This window comes from Sorex araneus, chromosome 3 (genome assembly GCF_027595985.1).
Source record: "Sorex araneus isolate mSorAra2 chromosome 3, mSorAra2.pri, whole genome shotgun sequence".
In the NCBI taxonomy this organism is placed as follows: domain Eukaryota; kingdom Metazoa; phylum Chordata; class Mammalia; order Eulipotyphla; family Soricidae; genus Sorex; species Sorex araneus.
The window spans coordinates 239286904-239311703 of NC_073304.1; the positions used below are offsets into that span (position 1 = coordinate 239286904).

Sequence of the window (24800 nt, forward strand, 5' to 3'; positions counted from 1 at the left end):
GGCAGAAACTTAGGCTTGACCTTGGTCCCATGTGGAGAGCCTAGCCTTGACTTGGACCCTGATGCGGAGAGTCCAACTTTCACCTTGGTCCCGATGCCAGCCTTGGTTCTTGGCCGTGATGTGGAAATCTGGTCTTGACTTTGGTTCTTTGCTTCTGAGTTCTCTGGCAGGGATTACATCTTGCATATTCCACTGTGTTAGGCAAACAAGAGACATGGATCAGTATTTCGCGGCTCTTGGTACATTGACCAAGAAAGATTGTTTTCAGGAGGGTCAAACCCGGTGACGCTCCTGCTGGCGGTTTGATGTTCAGCATGTCCTTATCCTGAGAGCTGGTTCCCTCATGTCAGTGAGGCCCCGAGCCCTATGTGCAGGGAGAGCCCTCTGATCTGTGCACCCCTGGGGTGGTGTTCTCCATGGACGCAGCTAGGCATGACAGGCCATCGCAACTGCAGGCTCTGTCTCTGTAGGTGCTGCTGGCCCTGAGCAGGACGCATAGCTGGACTGTTGTGTGGTGGCCTTTACCAGAATTCCCACCAGGGGAGAAAAAGAGTAACGTGTGATTCTTGTGACTGTTCAGCATTTCTGTGTGGAGTTTGTACTTCCTTGTTTATATATTTAATTCTTTGTGATTTATATGTTTAATCAGGAATTGTGTTTTCATTCAGTCCTAACTGAGACTGATTAGCCTTTTGGTTGGGTTGAAACCTCCATTTCTGTAGTGAAGTTGTCCACTTTGACCTGGAGTATGAGGTCCTGAAGGACACGGATGTTGAGGAGGGTGAGGAGGTGGTGTGGCCTGGCCCTGCCCCGGTGGCCCCCAGGCTGTCAGGGCTGTCTGCTTCCTTTGCTCTCATCATACTTGTTGGGCAGGAGGCTGCTACTCCAACCCAAATGGGCTGGAGGGCACAGGCCACGGGGATGGGTGATGGCGAGAGCAGAGTGGGGGTCCTGGCACTCAGCACTCACCTGTCCACAGCTCTGGCAGCTGCTGGGGAGTGACACCCAGCCCTGGGTGGAGCTGCTTTCCTTGACCTTGACTTGGGGATGCCTCAGGGGAGCCTTAGACTCGCACTTCCGGCTTGGCAGCAGGGCAGACTTGCCCCCAGCAGCTGACGCCTGTGACTCATGCATGGAGAACATGCCCCAGGAGGGGCACTGATTTGCACGTGGCAGAAAAGCCAGTTTGGTGGGGAGCGGTGGACGGGTGTAAAGTCTGGGGCGAGTGTGGTGTGTGGAGTTGCTCAGGCAGAGCTGCTGGTCTCTTCCTGGGGCTCTTCTGAGGGGTGATGCTGTCAGGAAATGGCACTGCCCAGCTCTGAGGACAGCCCCCCTGTTAGCACAAATCACCATGGCCCTGTTCTTATTGCTTCCATTTCTTCCTTTCTCTGCCTTTGCCCTCAGAGTCAGCTCAGGGGAGGCTTGGCATGACAGGATGTCGACAAAGTACTCCTGACATCTCATTCCTGGTGTGAGATAAGGCCAGGAGCTTGATCCTGGGTGGGTGGGCACTGCCCTTCCTGTTGCTCATGGTGCTCTTCCTGCCTCCACCACGTCTTCTGTCGAGCAGGACTAGTCCCTGTAGCAGGAACCTCACAGGCATCTTGGATTTCCCTCCCAACCCCCATGTGCCTTGTATGTGCCACAGTATGGCAGGCAGGAGCCAGGGTCACATGCAGTACCAGCCTCCTGGGTAGAACTTCACGTGATTCATAAACAGCAAGTTTACTATTACAGTAAGCTTGTGTGCTCTACGCCAGCTGCCGCGTATGGGGGACCAGCTACCCTGTTGGTGCATGTGGGTTTGGTGGTCTCCCCATGGAAGGAGTGCAGGGAGAGGTGATCTCTGCACCTTGACTGATGAACACATGCTATGTGCATCCCTGTGTGCTTGATTCTCCTTGGAGGGAGGAGAAAGTGCCTGGGAGGGGCCAGTGTCTGGAGGGCTGGTGGCTGAGGGCACACCAGGTCCATGGACCCTGGAAGAGGAATGAGGTTGAGACTGTCCTCAGAGATCTGTAGACCCTTTGCTGTATCTCCTGAGTCAAAGGCTGTGCCCTCCACTGCCAGCCCAGGCCTGCTGTAGTTGGTCATCCAGGGCAGTTACGACTTGTAGGGCAGGCACTTGGCTGTCCAGGAGAGCCTTTGACTTGGCTAGCCCTTCTCAGCCATCAGGACTTGGTATCTCCCCATTGCAATCAGTGTGCCCTTGTCAGGCGGACATCACCCTCAATGTGCCTGTTATTTTGTTGTTTTGTGGCACAGAGTAGTCAAAATCTCACATATGCCACTCTGTGTCAGTACTCTAGTTTTGGGGTTACTCATAGGGGATTGTGGGATGCACACTTTGTTGGGGTACCAAGGAGTGTGTTTGGGACATGTAGGGTGGCACTTGGGATAGAATCTTAACCTCTTTTGTCAAGCCCCTCCATGTGGCTTTTGGAGGAAGAGACATTCTTCACAATTCCTGTCAGTGCCTGTGCTTGGTTGGGCTCTTGGTTCTCAGGCCTGGTGATTGGGATGGTCCTTTGTCATCCAGAAGCAAGTGTCAACTGGGCTGGGGTCATTGGATAGTAACTGTGTGGCTTCTCTCCATAGGCACTGGGCTCTGAGGTGGGACTGAGAGGGAAAAGCTCGGTGAGCCCCGGGAAAGCTTGGTCTGTCATCACTGAGATGACTAGCCCATGTTTGGTTTGGGCACAGGTCTGCAGATCAACAGCTCTTCCCCTCTGAGGTCTGACAGGGTGGCTCTTCCCCTCAGCACTGCCTCTCTGTCGAAGATGCAGCTCAGACAGTTTTCTCTCTGGGTATTTTCTTTGGAGGAGGGCCATACCTGGTGGTTCTTATGGGTTACTTCTGGCTCTACACTCAGGAATTAATTCTGGTGGGCTCAGGGACCATATGGGATGCTGTGGATTAAACCTGGGTTGGTTGTGTGCAAGGCAAACAAACGCTTTCCCTGCTGTACTATCTGCTTAGGCCCCTCTTTCCTCTCTATTTTCTTGTGGGGCTGGTCTCTGATTTGGAAATGTTATAAATTATTTTTATAATTTATGTTTCAAATTTGTGAATGTATCTACATTGTCTTCATAGGATTTTTTTTTTTTCAGGCACAAATATTTAAGCATGGAAAACGTGAAGACTGTCTGCCCTATGGTGAGTGTGTTTGTAAGAGGTCTTTTGTGCTGTGGCTTGTTGTATGTAATCAAGCATGTCCCCTTACTGGGTGTTTTTGGAGGTTATTTCACTCTTTGGGTTTCTGTTTGTTTTCTGTGCCTGTGTATGGAGTGGTCCAGCTTCCAGGTTTTGTGGGGGATGTCTGGGTTCTGGTGCCATCTCTGCTTGCACGTAGTCACATGATTCTGGGCTCAGACTGTGTATCTGATTACGTGACTCCCCCAGTACCCTCTACAGCCCCAAGACCTGTTGTGTGGTTTCACATGCCTTTGCAGGACTGTCTGGTTGAGAACAGCTTTACCTACCTGGGCCTTGCTGGCCCTGGGCTCCATAACTGTTTCACAGGGAGAAAGTTGAGCAGCTTCAACTAGTCTAGATTGTTTTTTGGGGGGTATTGGGAGTCACACCTGGCAATGTTCTGGGGGTATCTCCTGGCTCTGTGCTCAGGAATTACTCCCGGTGGTAATTGGGGTACAATATGGGATGTTGGGGATTGAATCTGGGTCGGCTGCATGCAGGCAAACGCCCTACCTGCTGTACTATGGCTCTGGTCCCTAGGTTTTATTTTCCTTTTTTTTTTTGGTTGGTGATGGTGGGGTGTATGTTTGAGCCATACCTGGTGGTGCTCAAGGCTGACTCCTGGCTCTGTGCTCAGAGATCACGCCTGGTGGGACTTGGGGGACTCTATGCAGTGCTGGGGGTCTAACTGGGGTTGGTTTCATGTAAAGACAAATGCCTAACCCCCATCCTTTCTGGCTCTTCTGATAAACTGAAAGGCATGGCTGACAGTGCTCAGGGTCCATCATGCTGTGTTGGGGGGTACACTCTTGTTAGGGCACTGCAGGTGGCATTCAGAAGATGGCGTAACAGCCTCCTGCCTGCCCTGTGCTTTGATTACAGCTGCTGTTGTTCTTCGCTGCCTGGATGGCTGCAGGCTCCCCAAAAGCAACCAGACTCTGCTCCGGAAATTGGGGGTGAAGCTTGTGCAGCGGCTGGGCCTCACCTTCCTGAGACCCAGGGTGGCCAAGTGGAGGTTGGTGTACCAGGCTGTGGGCATTGGGGGAATCTGTGTGACAGCCCCTGCAGATGTGCCTCTGCTCTCGGCTTTGGTCTTTAGACTGGGCCAAGTCTGGAGCAGGTTTCCAGGAGGATTCTGGCTCTGTCTCCTCACCGGTCCAGCAGTGGAAGCTCTAGCCCTGGAGGGTTGCAAGCGCATCTGTGCAGGCTGTGGTGCAGCCCTTCCCAGCTGGCTGCGGATGGTGAGCTTTTTGCTGTGCAGTGCCAGTGCGGCTCAGATACTGCACGTGGCACTCCCACGGCCCTGCTGCTTCTCTGACCGTCATCTGCTCAGTGTGTGTCCCCAGCAGTTGGCCACAGTTGGGGACTCAGACCCCCCTACCACACCCCTTCCCATCAGCCATTCTAGCCTGCCCTGTCCCCGCACTCTGACAACCCACAGCCTAGAGCTTTACACAGTCTCCTCTTTTGCCTCAGAGCTGGGGGAGCTCTGGGAGTGCTTCATTGTCACACAGGTGGTGGCTCAGGTCTGGGAGGGGAGGACTCATCCCTCTGTGCCTTCCTGGTGTACCACCTCCTGTTCTTCGTTTTGCTGGCAGTTGCTTCATTTGCAGAACAAACACCTGGTCCGGAACAAAGACCAAATGGGGTTTGTGTGATCAGTCATAGTTGTAGCAGCAGTGGCCTAAGTTTAGCATCTTGAAGTGGTATGTGTTCAGAGTTGCAGTTTCTGTAAGTTGGGAATTGGGGTTGCTGCAGTTGGAGGGTGCTGGTTTGTCACTCAGCACTCCGCTCCAAATGTGGTGCAGTGCCTTGAGCCCTGCTCCTGGTGGCCTTGGCAGGCCTGAGGCTGCCTGCAGTGGAGGTGAGCATGGGGATGTGCACCCTGATGTGCTCTGCCCTTAGGAGTGTGTCTGGAACCTGTGGTGATGGTCAGAGGCAGGATACCTGTGCGCCACCTGCTGCCCCTGACTTCGGAGATAGATGCCAAGGTGCAGACCACTAGGTTTTGCCCTCCAGCACCCTGTGATTCCTGACTTGGGTGTGGCTTGCCATCGGGAAGGAGGGGCTTGTCCTGGGGCTTGTTCTGTATAGGCCCTGGCCCAAGTGCTTTGTGAAGCCTCTCAGTATCCTCTCTGTAGGTGTTGGGTAGTGGGACAGCAGGTTCGTGATTCCCGGAGAAAATGGTGCTGGATCTGGGCTGGAGGCAGGAGCTGTGCCCAGGCATAGGGGCCTATGGCTGCTGGAGACTGGTCTGGTTGGGAGTGTGCTGTTGGTGCCCTCCTGCACCCAGGCTGTGCTTTGTTCTCTGCTTTCTTGACCAGCGTGTGGCCTTTTGGTAGGCTCATTCAGAACTTGGGTCTACTGTGGAAGAGGTGAAGGCAGCCTGTAGGCATACAGTTTGTACTCCCCTGAGCCCTGTCAGGTGTCCTCCAGTCACAGAGACCCTGGCTTGCTGGTTTGGGGGCAGGAACTGATCTTCCAGTTCGGGTTGTGATACTGTGCTGACATACTCCTGTTGCCTTGCAGGTACCAGCGTGGGTGCCGTTTGCTGGCCACCAACCTGCAGCTGTCCACTCGGAGTCAGAGTGAGCTGGGACAGACACAGGAGGACCCCAAGGTGGAGGAGGAGGATGACGATGACAGCGATGTCCCTGAGGAATTAGAGAGTGTGATTGGTGTGTGGGCCCTCGAACTGTGGCAGAGTGGGTGGGCCACTGGTCTGTGCTGGCCACCCTCATCCCCTGCCCTCTCTGTCTCCCATGGCCTGCTCCTCTGCTCATCAGGCTGCTTGCCAGAGTTTTCTCCACCTGCGTCCCCACCTCATTCTACTCATGGCAGGAGTGAAGGAGCACCTTGACCTGTGACCTTATGCCTGTCCTCTTCTGTGCTGTTGGCCTGCCTTCCTGGGTGGCTGGGTGCCCTTTGTTAAGGGCCCACCTGTTGGGCATCAGGACTCTGATGTTAAAACATCTGGTACTTCCCAGTGTCCTTGGGCCTCAGTGAGACTTTTCTTGCTTCAGCCCAGGAGGCACCTCCTGCAGCCTGTGGCAAATAGTCATCCCAGGTGGCTGTTTGCACCCCAGCACCCTTGAAGCTTCTTTGTGTGTGTGTGTGTGGGGGGGAGGGAGTTGGCCCCTAGACAGTGGCCAGGAAGGGGTTTTCCATGATTCTCTACAAACCCAGAGGGAAACGTTTTCTTCCTGTTACAGATTTGGGGTTCTGAATGGTTTCCCCTCCTGGGTGGTCGAATGTTGTATGGGGCTGGGAAAGTTGCAGGCTGGAGGCGTGACTCATTCCCAGCTGGGAGTGATGCTGAGCTCTTTGGCCATCTTCTTGTATTTGCAGAACAGCTGCTGGGCGGGCTGAAGGACACGGACACTATTGTGCGGTGGTCTGCAGCTAAAGGGTAGGTGTCAAGTGGGAGTGGGAGGTCAGGGTGGGAGTTGTGTCCCAAGACTGAGCTGCTTGAGCAAGTGTGGTTATGATCAGCAGAGAGATGGAAAGAGACACAGGTTACTATGTAAATATACACAGGTTACTGCTTTAAGATCCAGTTTTCTTTCTTTTTTTTTTTTAGCACTTCCAAGCAGTGCTCAGTGGGTGCCAGGTCCATTCCATCAATGTTTGGCCTGGCTTTGTAGCTGGTCAGTTCAAACATGGGTCCAGGAATTGAACTCGGGCCTGGTGCAAGCTGGCAGACACTCCAGCGTATTAAGCTATCTCCCGGATCAAGATGTCAGTTATACTTAAACTTTTTGGGGTGGGAGGGTTTGGGCACCACCCAGTGATGCTCAGCGGTCTCCTTCCTTTTTTTTTTTTTTTTTTTTGCTTTTTGGGTCACACCCAGCAATGCACTGGGGTCACTCCTGGCTCATGCACTCAGGAATCACTCCTGGCGGTGCTCAGGGGACCATATGGGATGCTGGGATTTGAACCCGGGTCGGCTGTGTGCAAGGCAAACACCCTACCCGCTGTGCTATCACTCCAGCCCCAGGGGTCTCCTTCTGACTCTGTTCTGGGGCTCCTCCTGTTGTTGTTGGGGTTTACACCACAGGTCTGGAATGCAAGGCAAGCTCTCTGTCAAAAGTTTTCCATTTGACTGACCAATTGATTGTCTTGAGCCACACCCAGCTGTGCTAGGGATTACTCCTGGCTCCATGCCCAGGATCACTCTTGCCAGTACTTAGAACTTACTTCTGATTCTGTGCTTAGGGATCACTCCTGTCAAAGCCCAAAGGACCCTGTACAGTGCCAGGAACTAAACTCGGGTCAGCCGGATGCCAGGCAAGCTCCTTAACCTGCTGAATAAACTCTCCAGTCCAAGAGTTCAATTTTAGATGCATTTTTTTTTTTTTTTTTTTTTTTTTGCTTTTTGGGTCACACCTGGCGATGCACAGGGGTTACTCCTGGCTCTGCACTCAGGAACCACCCCTGGCCGTGCTCAGGGGACCATATGGGATGCTGGGATTTGAACCCGGGTCGGCCGCGTGCAAGGCAAACGCCCTACCCGCTGTGCTATCTCTCCAGCCCCTAGATGCATTTTTTTAAGAATGTTTCTAAGGGTCAATCCTAGGACCTCACATGTGCAAGGCAAGAGCTGTGCCACTGAACTACCTACCTTGCCTACAAAGTTCCAATTTAAAAGTGACCTCCGAGGTTAACTCCCAGCTACTTCCTTGTCACACAAATCCACTTATATGACTTTTGCTGTTCTTTCCTTGACCTTGCCTGTTGTCACCACAGCCCGCTGGTGGGCATGACCTCCCCTTCCTCCACCCCTCCACAGTGAGCCGGTGCCACATGATGGTATCTAATGGGCTAGTGCTGGCCTTGGTCTCACCTGTGCAGCCACCTGCAGAGAGCACATCTCTCAGGCTGCCTGACTGGATCAAGCCTCTCTGGGCCCACAGGGACCAGCCTTGCCATTCTAGGAGGGTTCCCCCAGCCCAGTTTTTCCAAGTAGTTATGACTTTATATTAGGGAAAATCCACTGATGAATGCAGAAATCCCTGTGGTCCCCTGTACTACGTTTCCAGTACTTGGTGCCAGCCTCACACCCCCGGGGGAATGAGCCTAACCCCCATATCCGCCTTCCTTTCTGCACAGCACAGCAGAGGCTCATACTCATCCCAGGCTCTGTACTGTATTCTGGTGCTCTGCACGTGCCCAACTCTTTGTTGGGTTCGTGGAAAAGTATCTGTACTATGCTGATGGGGTTCTTCTCTGTTTCAGGATTGGCAGGATTGCAGGAAGGCTTCCCAAAGAGCTGGCGGATGACGTGGTGGGGTCTGTGCTGGATTGTTTCAGGTTTGTGTGGACCAGGGGTTCTCAGCACTGCCTCTCTGCACTGGCTTCTCAGAGGCTTGAACTGCCTCCAAATCTTGCTTCCCCTTGTGGAGGCTAAATTTGAGAATTTGAGTTATTTTTGGCTTATTTCTTTGATTAGTGTGAGCTGCATACATTAAAAAAGGGAGCGCTAAGTGTGGGTGAGCTCTCAGGAGTGTGAGCACTAAGTATGTGAGCTGTTGGGGGTGTGAGCACTAACTCAGTGAGCTCTGGGGGGGGTGTGATCACTAAGTATATGAGCTCTCGGGGGTATGAGCACTGTGTGAGCTCTTGGGTTTGAGTACGGTGTGAGTTCTCAATGTGAGCATTAAGTGTGTGAGCTCTCAGTGTGAGTACTAAGCATGTAAGTTCTCAGGAATATGAGCTTGAGAGTGTAAGCACTCTATGTGAGCTCTTGGGTGTGAGCATTAAATGTGTAAATTCTCTATGAGCACTAAATGAGCTCTTGGGGATATGAGCACTAAGTAAAGGGTTGTTGGGAGAGTGGGCATTAAGTGTTTGAGTTCTCAGCATATGAGTATTAAGTGTGTGAGCTCTTGAGAGTGTGAGCTCTTGGGAGTGTGAGCTCTCATTTAGCAGTGTGAATACTACATGTGAGCTTTTAGGAGTGTGAGCACCTGAGAGTGTGTGCACTAAGTGTGAGCTCTAAGTGTGAGCACTGAGAGTATGGGCTCTTGGGAGGGCAAGCACTCAGTGTATAAGTTCTCAGGAGTCTGAGCACTAAGTGTGTGAGTTCTTAGGAGTGTGAGCTCCCAGGATGTGAGCACTAAGTTTGTGAACTGTGTGAGAATTGCCACAGGACGGCTGTTTCATGTGCCACCTCACCCCCACTGCCTCTGGGGGGCCAATGGTCCCTCTTCTTTCTCTCCCCTCCCTGTCCCGTCTGGCCTTTCTCTAGAGCCTGCGTTTGCTGGGACTCCTCTCCTGTGCCACCCTTCTGCCAGGCCGGAACTTGCCTTCAGCTGCTTGCAGGGGTTGCCTGTTCCCTGGCTCAGGGGGTGCTGCATCATCGGGGTTGGGGCCCTCTGGCTCTGTGTCCAGTTGGCCTTACTCGGGGGTGCTGCGCAGCAGTCTTGTTGCTGACAGTCTTTGTGGCTGAGGGTGATGTTCCTTGGGGGGGATCCTTTTCTCCCCCTTGTCACCTCTAGGGACACAGGCTGTAAGGCAGCCTGACTGGGCCCTTTCCCATGGGGTTGACCATGTCATGCCCATGGACAGGGGTCAGTGTGAGTGTGTATGCTCCCTGGGCTCGAGTCAGTGCAGGTGCTGGTGTCTCTGTAGGCGAGGCATGGAGCGGACTGGGGCCAGGTGCTGGAGCACCTTTGAGAGTGTCGTGTGCACTGTGGTCTGTCAGTCATACCAGCATGCTTTCTGGGCCTGAGTCCCAGACAGTGCTCTGAATAGGTGGTGTCTGCAGCCTGGGCCCTTGGCATGTGGGGCCTGGCTTTTTCTGCGGGTACCTCAGGAGTTCATGGCAGGGGATGGGGGTGGTGCCGTCCAATTCTTGCATTGGTGTTTGCTCAGAATAGGTAGAAGCTATCCAGCAGCTTCTGCACTTTGGTGAAGAGTTTCCTGTATTTGTTTCTTTGGCCCAGGGGTTCTTAAACAGCCTCTTGGTCTAGGAAAGGCTCTCATTTTCCCCTCATAGGTTCCCGGGGTTGTGTCACACCTGCAGGGGGAGTTTCTGTTGAATAACAGGTTTTGTTTGCAGCTGACAGTTCCGCATTCCAATTATTTATTAAAGTTCGTATTTCACACAGTGTGAAAAATGCTCTAAGTTCCTTTTTGTTCCCTATTTTTGCCACTTTTTGTTCATTCAAGCCAGCTATGTCCATCCCTACCTGTACCCTTCCAGCCTCAGTTTGGCAGAACCTGTGCTATGTGGTGCTGTGTGGGCAGTGCCTGGCTGGTGCTATAGTCTCAGGGCTACTGTGGCTGCTGGCTGGACCTGCTCTTCCCTTCCTCCTGGTGGGATGCTTGTGGGGCCACTATCCTCTGCAGGTTCTTCCTGCTCAGGGAGTCTCGGTGGAGCTGTGCAGGCACTGTGGTCCCAATTCTCTGTTCTCTCAGTTTCCAGGAGACGGACAGTGCCTGGCACGGTGGGTGTCTGGCGTTGGCGGAACTGGGCAGAAGAGGCTTGTTGCTCCCATCGCGACTTGAGGATGGTGAGTGAGGCCATGTGCTGGCACTGTATCATTGGGCTTTGCAGGGTGCTGGGCTCTTCACCATCGTCTCCCTGTGTGGCTCAGGAGCATAGTCTACGGGCTACACTGCCCTCTTCACTTCACATTTCATACTTCTCTTGGCAGGAGAGAACACACTGGGTCCACTTCCTGCTGGCTCCCCACCACCTCACCCCACCCCCTTACCCCCACACTGGAAAATTAAAGCTCAGATCTGTTCCTTGTCTAAGATTTTCTTGTCCATAATTTCTACCCTTGAGATACTGTGGCTCATTATGGCTGTGCACTACTGTGTGTCTTGCAGAGTGACCCCAGGGCTCTGAGAAAAAGGCTTAGGGACCTGAGAAGGGGCTCCCTGCACTGCTGAGCTCCTGGCCTTGCAGAGATGGTGGCTGTGGTCATGGCCCTTTGGCCCTGTTGGGGGTGGGGGTGCCCCTGGGTGTGGCTGGTGGTGCCTCTTTGGACAGAGTAGAAATCCGAGTGGTGATTGGGGTCTGGTGTACAAAGCCTGGGTGCGGACTGTGTCTCCCTCCCTAGCACTGGTCTGCAGAATCACCGGTGATGCTTTTGCACTTGGCATCAAAGCCTGAGAAGCTCTTAGACCCATGGTTTCTTTTTGCTTCAGCTTTTTTTTTTTTTTTTATCTAGCAGCTTTATTGTGATGTGATGCATGCACTGTAGAGTTCAGTGATTTTAATATATTCAGCCATCACAGTTCGATTTCAGACCAGTTTCACTGTCCCTCAGTGGAATCAGGAGCAACCACCAACTTGCTTTGTTATTTTCACTCTGTTTTTTGGGCTTATTCGTGGCAGTGCTTCCGGGCCCCTTTATGTTGCTGAGAATTCGAATGGGGTTGTATGAATGTAGTAGCCTTAAGTCCTGTGCTCTCTTTGGCCCATCCTTTTTTATGGGGTCAACCTGGTGATGCCTCCTGGTGATGCCTGGGGCTTCCGGAGGGGCTTTGTCCAAGGCTTGTCATGAACCAGGCCTCTGCTGGACCTCTGGGCCCCCTTAACCCCGAGCCTGCCTTCTAGGTGTTTCTCAGAGATAGGATCTTGAGCACTGTTCATGCTGGCGTCTCTTGCTCTTTGCAGAGTCTCTGATGTTGATACATGTTTTGGTGTCTTTACAGTGGTACTTAAAGTGTCATTAACAGCAGTTCTGTTCACAGCAAGTTGCATATGGAAGGTGGTCATCCTCCAGCTGTTGTCTGTGGGGTCCTACCCTGATCTGCTCCAGAACAGAATTGCCTGCTGCCTCGTCCCAGAGGGTACCTTCAGCGGGCTGACCTTCAGGCCTCTTCACTGCTGCCGAGCACCCAGCTGTGGGCTCTACCGTATCCCTTCATCTTCTGTCCTCAGTGGAGCTTGGCGATTGTGAGCCTTGAGCTGCCTTTCTGGGCAGACGGTGATTCTGTGCTGAGGCTGACCTGGAATGGGTGTGCTCTCTGAGCGGTGACTTCTCTTGAGGGGGCTACAGGCAAACTCAGGTGACCCCTGCCCATTGCCTGGCTCACCTCGGACTCCTCTTCCCCCACTGCTGCTGGACACGGTTCCCCAGTGCATGCTACTGTGCTCAGATGTGCTCTTTGGAGAGAGAAATGATGCTTCGTCCCTTTGTCCATAGGAAACACTGGGCTGCTTTTCACTGTGGCACTGCAAGTGTTGTGTGCACTGAGTGTGTCCTGCTGAGCTCTGAGTGCCGGCCAGTTCTAACCATCTGGTTGATAGATTGGTTCACTTATACCTGGGGTCTTACACTCTATTATGCCAGCGCTTGGATCACTTATTTCCAGAGTCACACCTAAGCAGTCATTGTTTCTCTCCTGATTGTGGAAACTAACTTCCGTGTTCTTCGTGGTCTCATGTCATCTTTTCTTCTGTCTGAGACATGACCTGCATGTTTGAGGACAGGGGTGTGAGTGATGACGGAAGCATGGACTGTGTCACAGATCAAAGCTACTCTGCATATGGCTGCTCTGTGTGCTGACCATCAGGCTTAGGATTTACTTCTGGAGGGAGTGTGGAGGTACTTGGCCCAGGTGTGGCCTGTCCAGCAGTGTTTCTACCTGAACCAGGCTCTCTCTGCAGGCTGTTCTGTGCCTGGTGGACAGATATGCCAACTCTTGCACATGTAGGATAATGCCAGGTCTGGGTAACCTCCTGAGATGGCAGGGATAATACCATTGTCCATATAAAAAAAAAATTCAATTTTTTTGTTTTGGGGTCATACCCAGTGGTGCTCAGGGCTTTCTTCTGGCTTTGTGCTCAGGAATCACTCCTGGTGGTGCTCGGGGGCCCATATGGGATGCCAGGGATTAAACCTGGGTCAGCTACGTGCAAGGCAAGTACTACTGTACTCAGGGAACTGATGAACTGGGCTCAGCGCATGTCAGGTGCTGTGCGTTTGCCCATGTACCCTCTTCTGCCCATCCTTATAAGTTTTTCTGTTTTGGGTTGGTGCTGGGAGCTGTGTGGTGACAGAATCAAACCTGGAACTCTCTTATGCAAAGTGTATGCTCTCTTGAACCATCTCTGGCCAGATATTTTGGCTGAAGTCTTAACATTTTGACTAGCCCAGTGTGGTAACTCTGGAAATTAGGTTCCACCCTCCTGGGGGTGTTGCTCTCCCTGATTCAGGGACTTCTGCAAGGCCTGGGTTCCTTGCAGATTGGTTGTTAGAGCCTGTATCCTGTTGTGTCAGTGTCAGCAGTGATAGATAGCAGTGACCTTCCAGTGCAGACTGGGAGCAGTGTCCTGGAGCATCACCCTAGTCACGGCTAAAGATTTCTAGTTAGATCTCAGCCTTCTGGAGCTCTCTCTCTGCCTGATCTGGGACATCATCCACGGTTCGCACTCAAACTACAGCTAAGAAGAAGCTGAACCAAGGCAGGATGAAGCATGTAGGGACTTTGTTAGGAAGCTGATTGGCTCGGGGGGGCCTGGCTGGTTGCTCAGAAGGCCTTCAACAAGACCTGAGGGACTCCTTGCATCAGAGTCAGCTCAGAGATCCTCTCTCTGGGGGCTGCTGCAGGTGCTCTTGGTGCTTTGTGGCTGGGGGCAAGGGCAGAGGCAGGGCCGTGTTGAAATTGGTGTGTTCTTGCCTTTGGGTAGACCAAGGAGTGGAGCTGCTGGTCATCCGCACTTTTTGGTGGAACGTGTGAGAACATCCTCAGTCAGATGGATCTTGTTCTGGACCCTAGGCATTCCTTTTGCCCTGCCCTGCCGGCTGCTTGCCCTCTGGAGCAGTAGGGACAGGCTGCCTCCTGAAGTATTCTGATACAGGAGGGCTGGGTTCCCTGCTTCTTTGATTTGTCGTTTGGATGATGTCTGATGCCTTGGGAAACTCTAAGGCAGTGTTCTGAGACTTGGGGCCTCTGATTCTCCTTCTGTGTTCAGTTGGTCAGGCAAGACCCGAGCTTATCTGTGGGTTGTGGGGTTCTGGCAGAGTCCTGAATGTAGGCTCTGCTGTGTGCTCCTGGCTGCTGGACCTGACAGGAAAGTAGAGGTCACCGTACTTCAAGCTTGTAAGCTTATAGAAACTGCAGAGCCAGCTGCACTGCCCTGGGTCTCATCCAATCCATGTCCAGTTTTTTTTTTTTTTCTTTTTTCTTTTGGTGGGGAGCTTTTTGGCTCACACCTGGTGATGCTCAGGTGTTACTCCTGGCTCTGCACTCAGGAATTTCTCCTGGTGGTGCTGGGGGACCATATAGGATGGGGATCCAACCCACATTTGCCACATGCAAGGCAAACACCCCATCCACTGTACTATTACTCTTGCCCCCCAACCCATGTCCAATTGGTCAGTGATATGTGGGCTTACACCTTAGATTGGGTTCTGCAGGTGCTCTGTGGCACCCTTGGTGCTTTTAGGGTCATTGGTAATAGCAATCTCATGTACTCCTTAAAGACGGACCAGCTGTGTTTCCCTTTCATGACTTGGAATCGGTGGTATTATACACATTGAACCTGGTGGCAGAATGATACTTGCCTTCCTGAATCCTGTCATTCTAAAATGAAAGATGCGTCTCTCCTTTGATCTGTCCAGTAATCCAGGCACTCTAACTTCAGACCTCCCAACCTCAGTTAGGAATTCCTTCACGATGAACAGGAAGTTCATCTTGACCATGTCTGAGGTATTTTCTGAGTGTGATGCTTGTCTTGTCACAGACAAGAGCATGTCTGTGACTGAAAATCCATATCTCACAGACTTGAGGTATTATTTTTTTTAAGTAAATAGATTTTATTTAATTAATTTTTTTTCTTTTTGGGTCACACCTGGCGATGCGCAGGGGTTACTCCTGGCTCTGCACTCAGGACTTAGTCCTGGCAGTGCTCAGGGGACCATATGGGATGCTGGGAATCGAACCTGGGTCGGCTGCGTGCAAGGCAAACGCCCTACTCACTGTGCTATCGCTCCAGCCCCAAGTAAATAGATTTTATTCAGAGGTTTCTGAGGGAGGGAGGAAGGGATAAGTGGGAGAGAGAATAGTAAGAATAATGCGCTCAAGAGAGAATGCGGGCTTCTCCGAGGGTGGAAGAAGCCCCTACACATTACTGAGCTTTAGACACAAAAGTATGAAAGCATGAGGGGAGATGCGGGTGACACATGTGCTCGGGCGACACATATGCTCACAAGCAGCACATGGGCTCAGGCAGCATATGCGCCACAGGCTTGACGTATTTAAGCTTCTCTAGGTTGAGAGTTCAAGTCTCGGATCAGAAGGATAGAAAGTAACATTCTGCCTGAAATCGGTGATTCACAGTAGGACTTGTACCAGCCACATGGAGAGCAGTGCACATACCTCACCAATGCAAGGTCTGCCAAACCTGAATTTTTATTCTCCTTAAAATTTGATTTTTGTCCCCTACATACTGAAAAACTCTGCTTAGGCCCAAGTCAGATGGAGCTACAGAGGTGTTCCTTGAACTCTGGTTATCTTCACAGAGCTTGTGTGGGGTATGCCAGTGAGGAGTGAGCAACTTCTGCCTGTAGGGCCCTTCTTACTGGCTCCTGCAGCCTGTCCTCAGTCCTGGGTGGTGGCCCATGGCAGACACCCTAGGTGGGGTTGGAGGGATGATGCCTTCCTTGTTGGCAAGTGGGAGAAAAGGCAGCTGTGGGAGAGCCATGAGCAGGGACGGGATACCTGCAGTGTCTGTATGGGCTCTGGGAACAAGCTCTTCCACCCCAACAAGAGGTAAGTCACTCAGAGCACTGTTCCAGCTTTGTGCATTACATAGTCCACTCTCAGTGCTTGTGCACGCGACTGCACTTGCATCATACACACTCACCTGTGTGCATAGACATGTGCCTTGCCGCACATGTATCTGATGTGCACCCACACACAGGTGTTCTCATGCATATACACGTGCACTCACACTGGCATATGCATACATGTGTATTCATTTACTGTGCACTCATGCATTCACGTACATTCACATGCACACACCATCTGCATGTATACATGTATCCTCGTGTACACACACATGTACTCACGCTGGCATATGTGTACGTGTGTCCTCACCTGTGTGTTCATATACTGTGCATTCACATTCAAACACACTTGCACACCCACATGCATACTCACATTAGTTAAGGTTGCCTCAGTACTAAACCTTTTCATCCAGTTAGCAAAATACCCTACTGTATCACTGTCATCCCGTTGTTCATTGATTTACTCAAGTGGGCGCCAGTAACGTCTCCATTCGTCCCAGCCCTGAGATTTTAGCAGCCTCTCCTTATTTGTCTTTCCCAATGATTGGAGGCTTCTTTCAGGGTCAGGGGAATACCTGTTATTGTTACTGTTTTTGGCATATCGAATACGCCACGGGGAGTTTGCCAGGCTCTGCCGTGCGGGCGGGATACTCACAGTAGCTCTCTGGGAGGCTTATATAGTATATATATAGCATATGTAGAGTAAGTATAACACGGTATTTATTTGCATTTTACATATCTTTAAGGTTCACCTAGAAGTTTATTGGAAAATTAGCAATATATTACATCATTTTAGGAAGTGGAAAATGAGGCTGGGTGAGTCAGGAAATTCACTGTAACATTATAAAGAAAACATGTTGATAATTCCTTCACCAGTAATAACCCTTTCCCTAACGGAAATAAATTATATGTATAAATAGCCTCTTGATGTTTGTGTATTATTCAGTCATAATATCACAAAATTTTTACAGCATTCTAATGCTCGTCCTGAAAATGTCTTTTCCTGCCTTTATTTCACATATTGTGATGTCAGAACACACAGCTGGATTGAAATAAGAGAGAGGTTGGAACTTAGAGTGCTAAGCTATTTATAAGAAAGGATTTGTAGGTGTGCTGTAAGATGGCTGACACCTGAACATTATCATTGAGTCCTGCACATCTTGCTTGACAGTTTACAAAAATAAAAGCCAGTGCTTGGAGTGTGAGGCATTCAGTTATTGTTTGGACCCAGGTGGGAAGCACCTCTGGGTATATAGGCTTGCTATTTACAGAAACAGCAAGCTAAAGCTGTTTTCTGAGATGAGCAAGGAAACTGCATTGTAGAGACCAGCGGGAGCTCGAGCTGGTGTCTGGTTTTGCCGCTGGGAGCTGTGAGGCACCCTAGGACAGTCGCGTTCTTTTCCTCAGTGTGAACACGCGGGTTGTGCTGGTTGGCTTTGGCTTCTTGCTTCCTTGCTGGGACTTTCCTGCTTCCCTTGGACTTGTCCTCTTTTGTCCTTTGGGTCTGAGGTCAGCTGGAGCCTCCTGGCTTTCCTTGGGGCTGATGCTCTGGGGGCCCTCATCGCGGGCTGTGGGCTCACCCTCGCCTGGCCGCACGTTCCCAGGGCTGTAGGCCGCCAGCTGGCAGAGGGCCACAGCAGCCGTCTGCTTTTGCTCTTCGCTGCTGTCAACTGCAGGGGTGTCCCTGGCCTTTCCATTGGGGGTGACAGAGGGAACTGTGTCTGTGTCAGCACTGGTAGGACTACTCTCGGTATATTCCTGCCCATCTTCAGAACCTTCTATTTCTGTCTCTGGAGCAGCAGCAGCAGCAGCAGCAGCAGCAGCAGGTTCTGTTTCTGATCGGGGACTGTGGAAGGGCGGCCGCAGGGTGCGAGTGTTGCAGGCATCCCTCACTGACAGGTTGAGAGGCACGTCCTGTGGCTCGCGGAGGCTGCTGCAGCTGTGGCCATGTGCGGAAGGGGGGCTCTGCTCTGCTCTCTTGCATAGGTTCAGTGGGGCGATCCCGGAGCTTTCCTCGGGGCTGGATGGGGCGGGCTCCATGTCTGGAGTGTGCCTTCCTGACTGCGTCCAAGGGTCCTCTGGTGTACCGTTGAGGCTAGAGGAGACAGAGAGAGAGGCAGCGTGAGTGACAGACCCTGCTGGGACCAGCTTTGCATGGAGGTTTGAAATGAAAGATTATTTTGTTTGTTTGTTTTTGTTTAGCACCTGGTGATGCTCAGGGCTAACTTCTGGTTCTGCGCTCAGGAATCAGTGGTGGGGCTTGGGGTACCAAATGGGGTGCCAGGAGTGGAACCCTGGTTGGCTGGGTATGAGGTAAGCTCCCTTCCCGCTATTCTCTCTCCCCGAAAGGACCTTCCTTACCTGTGTGGGGAGTCAGCTGCATTGTCCAGAGCTTGGGGGTGTGGCAGGCTGGGGCTGTGCCTGATGGGCCGGGAGGTTGTAGGGCTCTCCTCAGGCAGGTGGGACCTTCCCGGGGCGCTGGGGGGGCTGTGGTCCGAGGCACCTGGCTGGCCTGTCTGTGTGAAGTTGGTGGGGCTGGGCCTTCCTGGGGAACCCGTGGCTGCGCTGCCTGCGCGGGGGCTCATCTTGGCCCCTTCTGTGTCTCTTTGCCCCTCCTTAGAAGATTCTTTGGCCTCAGGAGTTGGACTTTCTTTCTCGAACTCTGTGTTTTTTTTGTGGGAGTTGGAGGCATGGAGCTTGGGCGGACTGGAGGCTGGGTAGAGCAGGGCAGCCTCCTCCAGAAGGTGTGGGCCTGGGTCTCGGGCCACCCCAGGGAGTGGTGGCAACCGGAGACCGTAGGACAGAGCTGGCTCGGGCCTGTAGAAGCCATATGGGAGTGACAGGCTGGAGTGGTACTGCTGGAGGAGCCGGTAGTGGTCGTATGCGGAGGGCAGTGGCCCTGGTGGGGTCAGGAGGTGTCTGTGGTCTTGCGCCCCGTAGACAGGCAGCAGGGGGCTTTCGCACTCGGGTGCGCTCCCTGCGAGCAGGTAGGGTGAATAGATGGTGGCCAGGCCATGCTCTGTGTAGAAGTGTGGCGGATACTCGGGGATGGTAGGGTGCAGGAACGGAGGCATGGCGCCGAGCCCCTTGGTCGAAGGCACTTTGTGCGGGAAGTCAGGGGGCAGGAAGGGCGCACCCGCCTTCCAGGGGTAGCCAGGCGCGTGGAAGGCCGACTTGGTGTGGAAGGGGGAGGTCTTGGCAGGGGGGCTGGGGAGGGCCGGTGTCTCGGGGGCCTCGGTGCGCTCAGGCCCCTTGAGCCTGTGCTCTCCCACGGGCACAAAGGCAGAGGGACGTGCTGTGCCGTCCAGGAGGGGTGAGGCGTTCACAGCAGCATCAGGGGCGGGGCTCTGGGGTGCTGCCTCCCTGTGGGTGGCAGACTTGGGTCCGGGGCCCTTGTGGGGTCCCCGTACACGCAGCTCCAGGTTCTCCTTGGTGTCGTCTGGGGTCAGGCCATGAAGCCTGGGCTCAAAGGGTGGCAGGCTGTGGTGCAGGGGCTTGGGGGGTGTGGCCTTGGCCGTGGGTTCGGTGAGGTGGGTTTGCTTGGGGTCCAGGGAGCCTGCCTTGGGGCACTTGGGGCTGCGGTCCTGCTCGGACACCAGAGTGATGGAGTTCTTGCAGAGGCCGTACTTCATGTGGTTGAAGAGATGTGACTTCTCATTGCAGGTGAAGGGACACTGGAAGCACTTGTACTTGAAGGGCTTCCCGGGGGGCCGTGGGATGTAGTGTGGCTTCTTAGGCTTCCGCTCTTTGAGGAGACTCATGCTCGTGGCGTAATGGGGCGCTGCCACTCGCCCTCCTCCACCGTCCTGATCAGGTGCTGTCCTGGTGTGCTCCTCGCGGGCAGAGCGTCTGCAGGAAGCTGGAGCTGCGATGGGGGACAGAGCTTAGTTGCCACCAGGAGAGGGACTTGGTCCTCCACAGCCCCTCCCCCGCCTCCTGATGCGCCTCCCTGACCTCCTCGCCCCTGTCCTGCCCCTAGACAGCTGGATGTGGAACGCCTCTTAGTTGCAGGGACCTGTGGCTCTGGGATTGGGGGAGTCTTATCTACAGCCTGTGGTAGAAGCCACAGAGCTTATGGACGGTTGGGACCTGCACTAGGGAGTGTTTCTGTGCACAGGGCTGACCTCATCAACTGGAGCAGGTGAGTGTCCACATGTGATTACTTAGGCCCCTGTGGCCTTTGTCTGTCTAGGCACCTCATAGGTGTGTTCTGTGTGAGGGTGTTTGGGAGTGAGGAACAGCAGACAGTTTCCACTCTGTCACTTGTGTGGCTGTTGAGAATCTGTGTCTGCTCCTGGTTGTGGTGTGGCTCTGCGGGTGGTCGGTGGGCAGGGAGCTGAGTGCCCACCACCACCTCAGGGACAGGAGAGAGTAGTGGCCACAGCTGGGCTACTGAGTGGCACAGTCTGAGCTTTGCATTGCATAATCCCGGGGAGACTGGAGAGCCAGGCCTGTAGCACAGAGGAAGGCTTCCGCAGGGCTGGGGCAGGCGACAGTCCGACAGTGTCAGCCTCTGCCTCCCCTCCCTCTCGGGTCTCTCCACTCCCTCAAAAAAGGAAGTTGGGGGCTGGAGCGATAGCACTGCTGGTAGGGCATTTGCCTTGCACGCGGCCAACCTGGGTTCGAATCCCAGCATCCCATATATACCCCTGAGCACCGCCAGGAGTAATTCCTGAGTGTAGAACCAGGAGTAACCCCTGTGCATCGCCGGGTGTGACCCAAAAAGAAAAAAAAAATGGGAAGTTGGATTTCTCTAAGCTTTGCTCCCCCTTGGGTGGGGTGAGCACACACAGGAGTGACCCATGGTAGTTCTCAAACAAGGGTGTTAGGGCTGTCTCTTCTCACAGACAAACCTTAAATTCTGAGGACATCATGTGGCTTTCTCCTTGGGGTGCTGGCCCCTCTTGGTTTTTAAGACTACAGACTCCCCTGCTCCACCTGAGACTGTTCACGTCTATTCACTTAGGGTGTGTCTGTACAAGACTGCTGGTGCTTTTTGTTTTTTGTTTTTTTTTTGGCCTCACCTTGCAGTGCTCAGGGCTCACTCCTGGTTCTGCACTCAGTGATCACCCCTGACCATATGGAGTGCTGGGGATTGAACTCAGATGCAAGACAAGCACTCTACCTGTGATGCTGTCTTGGGCCCTAACTGCTCGGTGTTTTAGATGCAGGTTAGGGAATCCACCTCTGGGCTGAGGCATTTGTAGAGTGATGGGAGGTTTTTGAGGTGTCTTGATGGTGCTGGGTCCCCTTTTCCCTCCCCATGCACACAGTGGCAGGGGGCTGCACAGAAGTTGGGGTCCTAGCCACACACATCACACATGTAGGTACGGCTTTGTACTTCTCTTTTGGTAAAGGAAAAACTGAAATGATTCCTGAAGAGGTTAGTCCATCCCATGGGCAGCCGAGCCTCCCAGGGCTCTGAAAGCCCAGGTTCCTAGCCTCCTCCAGGAAGCAATTCTAGCCAGAGCCTCAGCCAGAGAGATAAGTCAGCTCGGGCCTGTATGGGCATGCAGCATTGTGCTCCGATTCCGAAGGCGTGAGAACCGGTGTGAGCCAGGTTCCCATGATTGTATAGGATCTGTCACGGCAAAGATCTGAAAACTGATGATTTCATCACCAGCTGCATGCGTCCCAGCAAAATGATGACAGTTGCAAAACGCTGCCCCAGTGTGTGCCCAGCACCCCGGCTCTAAGAGCTGTAACCGGCACTGAGGCTTTAGGGGGCGAGGGGGGACAGTGTTCAGCATTGCCGGCCTTTTTGACAAAAATAAAATAGCTCTGAGTGGGAAGCTAAAGCCACATCGCTGGCAAAAAATATGGTGAGGTGAGTTTCATTAGCTATCTGTCCAAATAGGGTATTTTTGAGATTTCAATAAAGAACCAGCTCTACAGTAAGTATCTTAAAGCTTCCCTGCTCGTTTATGTCTACCACAAAGTTTCACTTGTGAACGTCCTGTGCACATAGGAGCAGAGCCAAATTCTGGCTGCCGCATCTTTCTAGGCCCCATCGAAGGCTTGCTTGAGTCTGGGGTTGTGTTTAAGTGCCCATCCGTGACCCAGAGGACCCAGATTAGTTCCCATATCATTCCCAAAGAACAGGGACCAGCCGTGCTGCCTCGAGCCCTGGTCTGACAGGGGCAGAGTCTAGGGTGGCTTCCCAGGAGGTGAGAGTGCTGTGGGGTGCACGGCGGGGCGGCAGGTGCCACACCTTCGACAGGTGAACTGACCTTGCAGGCTTGCACAACAGCTCGTTAGAGCTGCTGCTCGGCCCACGGAGACGGGCCTCATCCCTCCGTTGTAAATGTGATCATGGTGGGGAAATCAGTGGGGTAAGATTGAGGCTTCTGTAAACTCCCGAGGACACAGCCCCTTCGCGGGTAGGGCCGGTCCCTGTCTGTGGGGACATGCCAGTTCCTTTAGATCCAGCTGCCCCTGGCAGCAGCTGATGGTGTGTGTGGTAGAAGGCTTGTTGCCATATAGCTGAGTGTACCACAATTGGGGGTTAGAGGGGGGAATCTGGACTTGTGTTTGTGGTGGCGGGCTGAAAGGGGTGGCACCGGCTTTCTGGGCCTAGCTTCAGGGCTGCAGAGGCTGACTTGCCCTGCAGGGCTATAGTTCAGCTACAAGCTTGCCACCACCACCCTGCCTCAGTGGACCTCCCCAGAGTTCCCTCTAGCCCTGTCCAGCACCCTGCCTCAGAAGGTCTCCCCACAGTCCCCTTCAGTCCTGTACAGCCCCCTGCCTCAGAGGGTCTCCCCATAGTCCCCTCCTGCCCTGTCCAACCCCCTGCCTCAGAGGGTCTCCCCATAGTCCCCTCCTGCCCTGTCCAGCCCCCTGCCTCAGAGGGTCTCTCTCCCCACAGTTCCCTCCTGCCCTGTCCAGCCCCCTGCCTCAGAGGGTCTCCCCACAGTCCCCTCCTGCCCCACCCAGCCCCCTGCTTCAGAGGGTCTCCCCACAGTCCCCTCCTGCCCCACCTAGCCCCCTGCTTCAGAGGGTCTCCCCACAGTCCCCTCCTGCCCTGTTCATCGGGCCTCCCCACAGTCCCCTCCAGCCCTGTCCCATCAGTTTGTCAGCTTCCCCAGCAGTGCCCAGGGGCTGTGGCAGGCTGGGCAGTGTGGTCTGACAGGTGGGGCAACCTGTGTTTGGGGCTGCTAGGCTGCTGGCTTGCCTGCCTCCTGGCCGCAAGCTGCCCACACAGCGCTTTGAACCAGCTGTGGTTTCGGCCGGCGGGAGGGTTTGTTTGCTTGGTCTTTGGCCCTGGTTGCAGTGCACTGTCTCCTGGTATTTCCTGAGTGCAGGGGCCTTCGGGTCAGCGCACATAGTGCTGGGAGAGACTGGCGTGCTTCGAAAGTTTCTAGGGAGTCTGAACTCCGAGAAATAGATGAGAGTTTTTTTCTGGACTTGGTAGGACACAATAGAGGTAATTACAGCTTCAGTCTGTGGGCCGTCGCCCTGACAGGCTGGGTGAGTGCCTACCATGCGCAGGGCGCGGGACCGGGCAGTTCTGTCATCCTTGTCCGGGTGGCAGTCCGCCTGGCAGGCCGCTCAGAGCGTTCTGAAGGGCATGCTATAATTACAATATTGTGATGTGGCGTTCTTGCATAACTTGAGGACACGCCATTGTCGCCTACCCACTGGGGTGTCGCAAGAACGAGATTTGTGAGTTTTACTCCAATTGAGCTTTTCCAGTGATTAGCCGCCCCTCCCTCCTAGACTTTCGGTTCTTTAAAATGAAGGCTGAACTTGAGGAAGCCGTACCCTAGAGAAGGACAGTGTTCTGGAAAGACAGGAGACATGCTGTGTCTCCTGCTTCAGGCAGATCCCAGCACTGAGAAGCTGCTGGCTGAGCGCACAGTAGTGATACTTTGCTGCCCGTCCCAGAAGCCATTAGCATGCCTGCCTTCCTGGTACTAAAATCCAGCTTCAAACTGTGGGAGCACTTGGTGAAAGCAGAGTGAAAATTCAGATAGTGTGAGGGCTTGTTCAGATTAAGTCTGACTTGGTCAAATTTGGCTACTAATTTTGTTCAGTCATTGTTCTCATACAGACACTAAGGGAAGTTTACACACACACACACAACCTTTTTTGTATTATGTAGAGTCCTCTTTGTTATTTTTGGGCAGGGGATAAAATAATGTCAAAGTAGTACTAATTTTTAACTTTAAAAGCTGTTAAAATTTAAGAAACGAGTTTCAGTCACACATACACATATGTATATGTATGGTCTTTGGTGCTTTTCTGTTGAAATTCATTGCAGTTTACTTTTAAGGTAAGGAACATAAACACTCATAGCAGCCTACATTTTGGTTTAAATATTAAGGATTTTGTGGCAGAGCCTCTTTCCAAGCTGACCTGTCGGCACTGCTAGCATGAAGCTTGAGATCCCTGAGTGTTGTAATCCCGCTCTCTCCCCGATGCACCTGCTGCTGCCTGAGCAGGGCCCTGGCTGGCCGGGACTGCCCGGGCCAGGCCTTTCACACAACACTGACAGCTCTTTGGTAAGCAAAGCCGAACTGGAGAAGGAAGGCAGGACTTACCAGGCCAGGCGGGCGCGGGGTCTCGGTGGTGCGGGCTGGTAGGCAGGTGCCGGCTGAGGAGCTCTGAGCAGCTGGCAGGACTGTTCTCACGCTGGGCTGGCTGCTGAAACTGGAGCCGGCTCTCCCAGTGGGAGGGATTTAAGTGGAGGAGTCAAGCCCTCAGGGCGTAGAGATGCACCTGATATTCCTCCAGCCCGCAGCTACGATTCATGAGTTTGCACCCACCTTGGCTGCAGTAGCTCTGCACCCCCAGGGCCAGCTCCCTTGGGGGGGGCATCTACCTAAGGGCTGCCCCCAGGGAGGTTGGTGGGATGGA

General features: G+C 53.2%; 2 protein-coding genes across 2 annotated transcripts in view; one reads left to right on the forward strand and one right to left on the reverse strand.

Annotated features, from left to right (window-relative positions):
* Positions 1-24800, forward strand: part of TBCD (tubulin folding cofactor D) — a 99554-nt gene that overhangs the window by 22839 nt on the left and 51915 nt on the right. The window contains exons 8-13 of the mRNA XM_004621130.2: positions 3111-3156; positions 4078-4210; positions 5725-5873; positions 6544-6604; positions 8431-8505; positions 10615-10709. Coding sequence (XP_004621187.1) covers positions 3111-3156; positions 4078-4210; positions 5725-5873; positions 6544-6604; positions 8431-8505; positions 10615-10709 — 559 coding nt within the window. The remainder of the gene's footprint in view (positions 1-3110; positions 3157-4077; positions 4211-5724; positions 5874-6543; positions 6605-8430; positions 8506-10614; positions 10710-24800) is intronic.
* On the reverse strand, positions 16797-24559 carry ZNF750 (zinc finger protein 750). The gene is made up of 3 exons (XM_004621066.2): positions 24485-24559; positions 18306-19809; positions 16797-18039 (listed from the first exon to the last, which is right to left on the reverse strand). Exons 2-3 carry the CDS (start codon positions 19703-19705, stop codon positions 17325-17327), a joined length of 2115 nt encoding a protein of 704 aa, XP_004621123.1. The 5' UTR covers positions 19706-19809; positions 24485-24559; the 3' UTR covers positions 16797-17324.

Coding starts and splice junctions, on each gene's coding strand:
- ZNF750 (XM_004621066.2), bottom strand. CDS start 19,705: ATGAGTCTCCTCAAAGAGCGGAAGCCTAAGAAGCCACACTACATCCCA. Junction 18,040..18,305: donor GCAGCTGACTCCCCACACAG/GTAAGGAAGGTC, acceptor TGTCTCCTCTAG/CCTCAACGGTACACCAGAGG.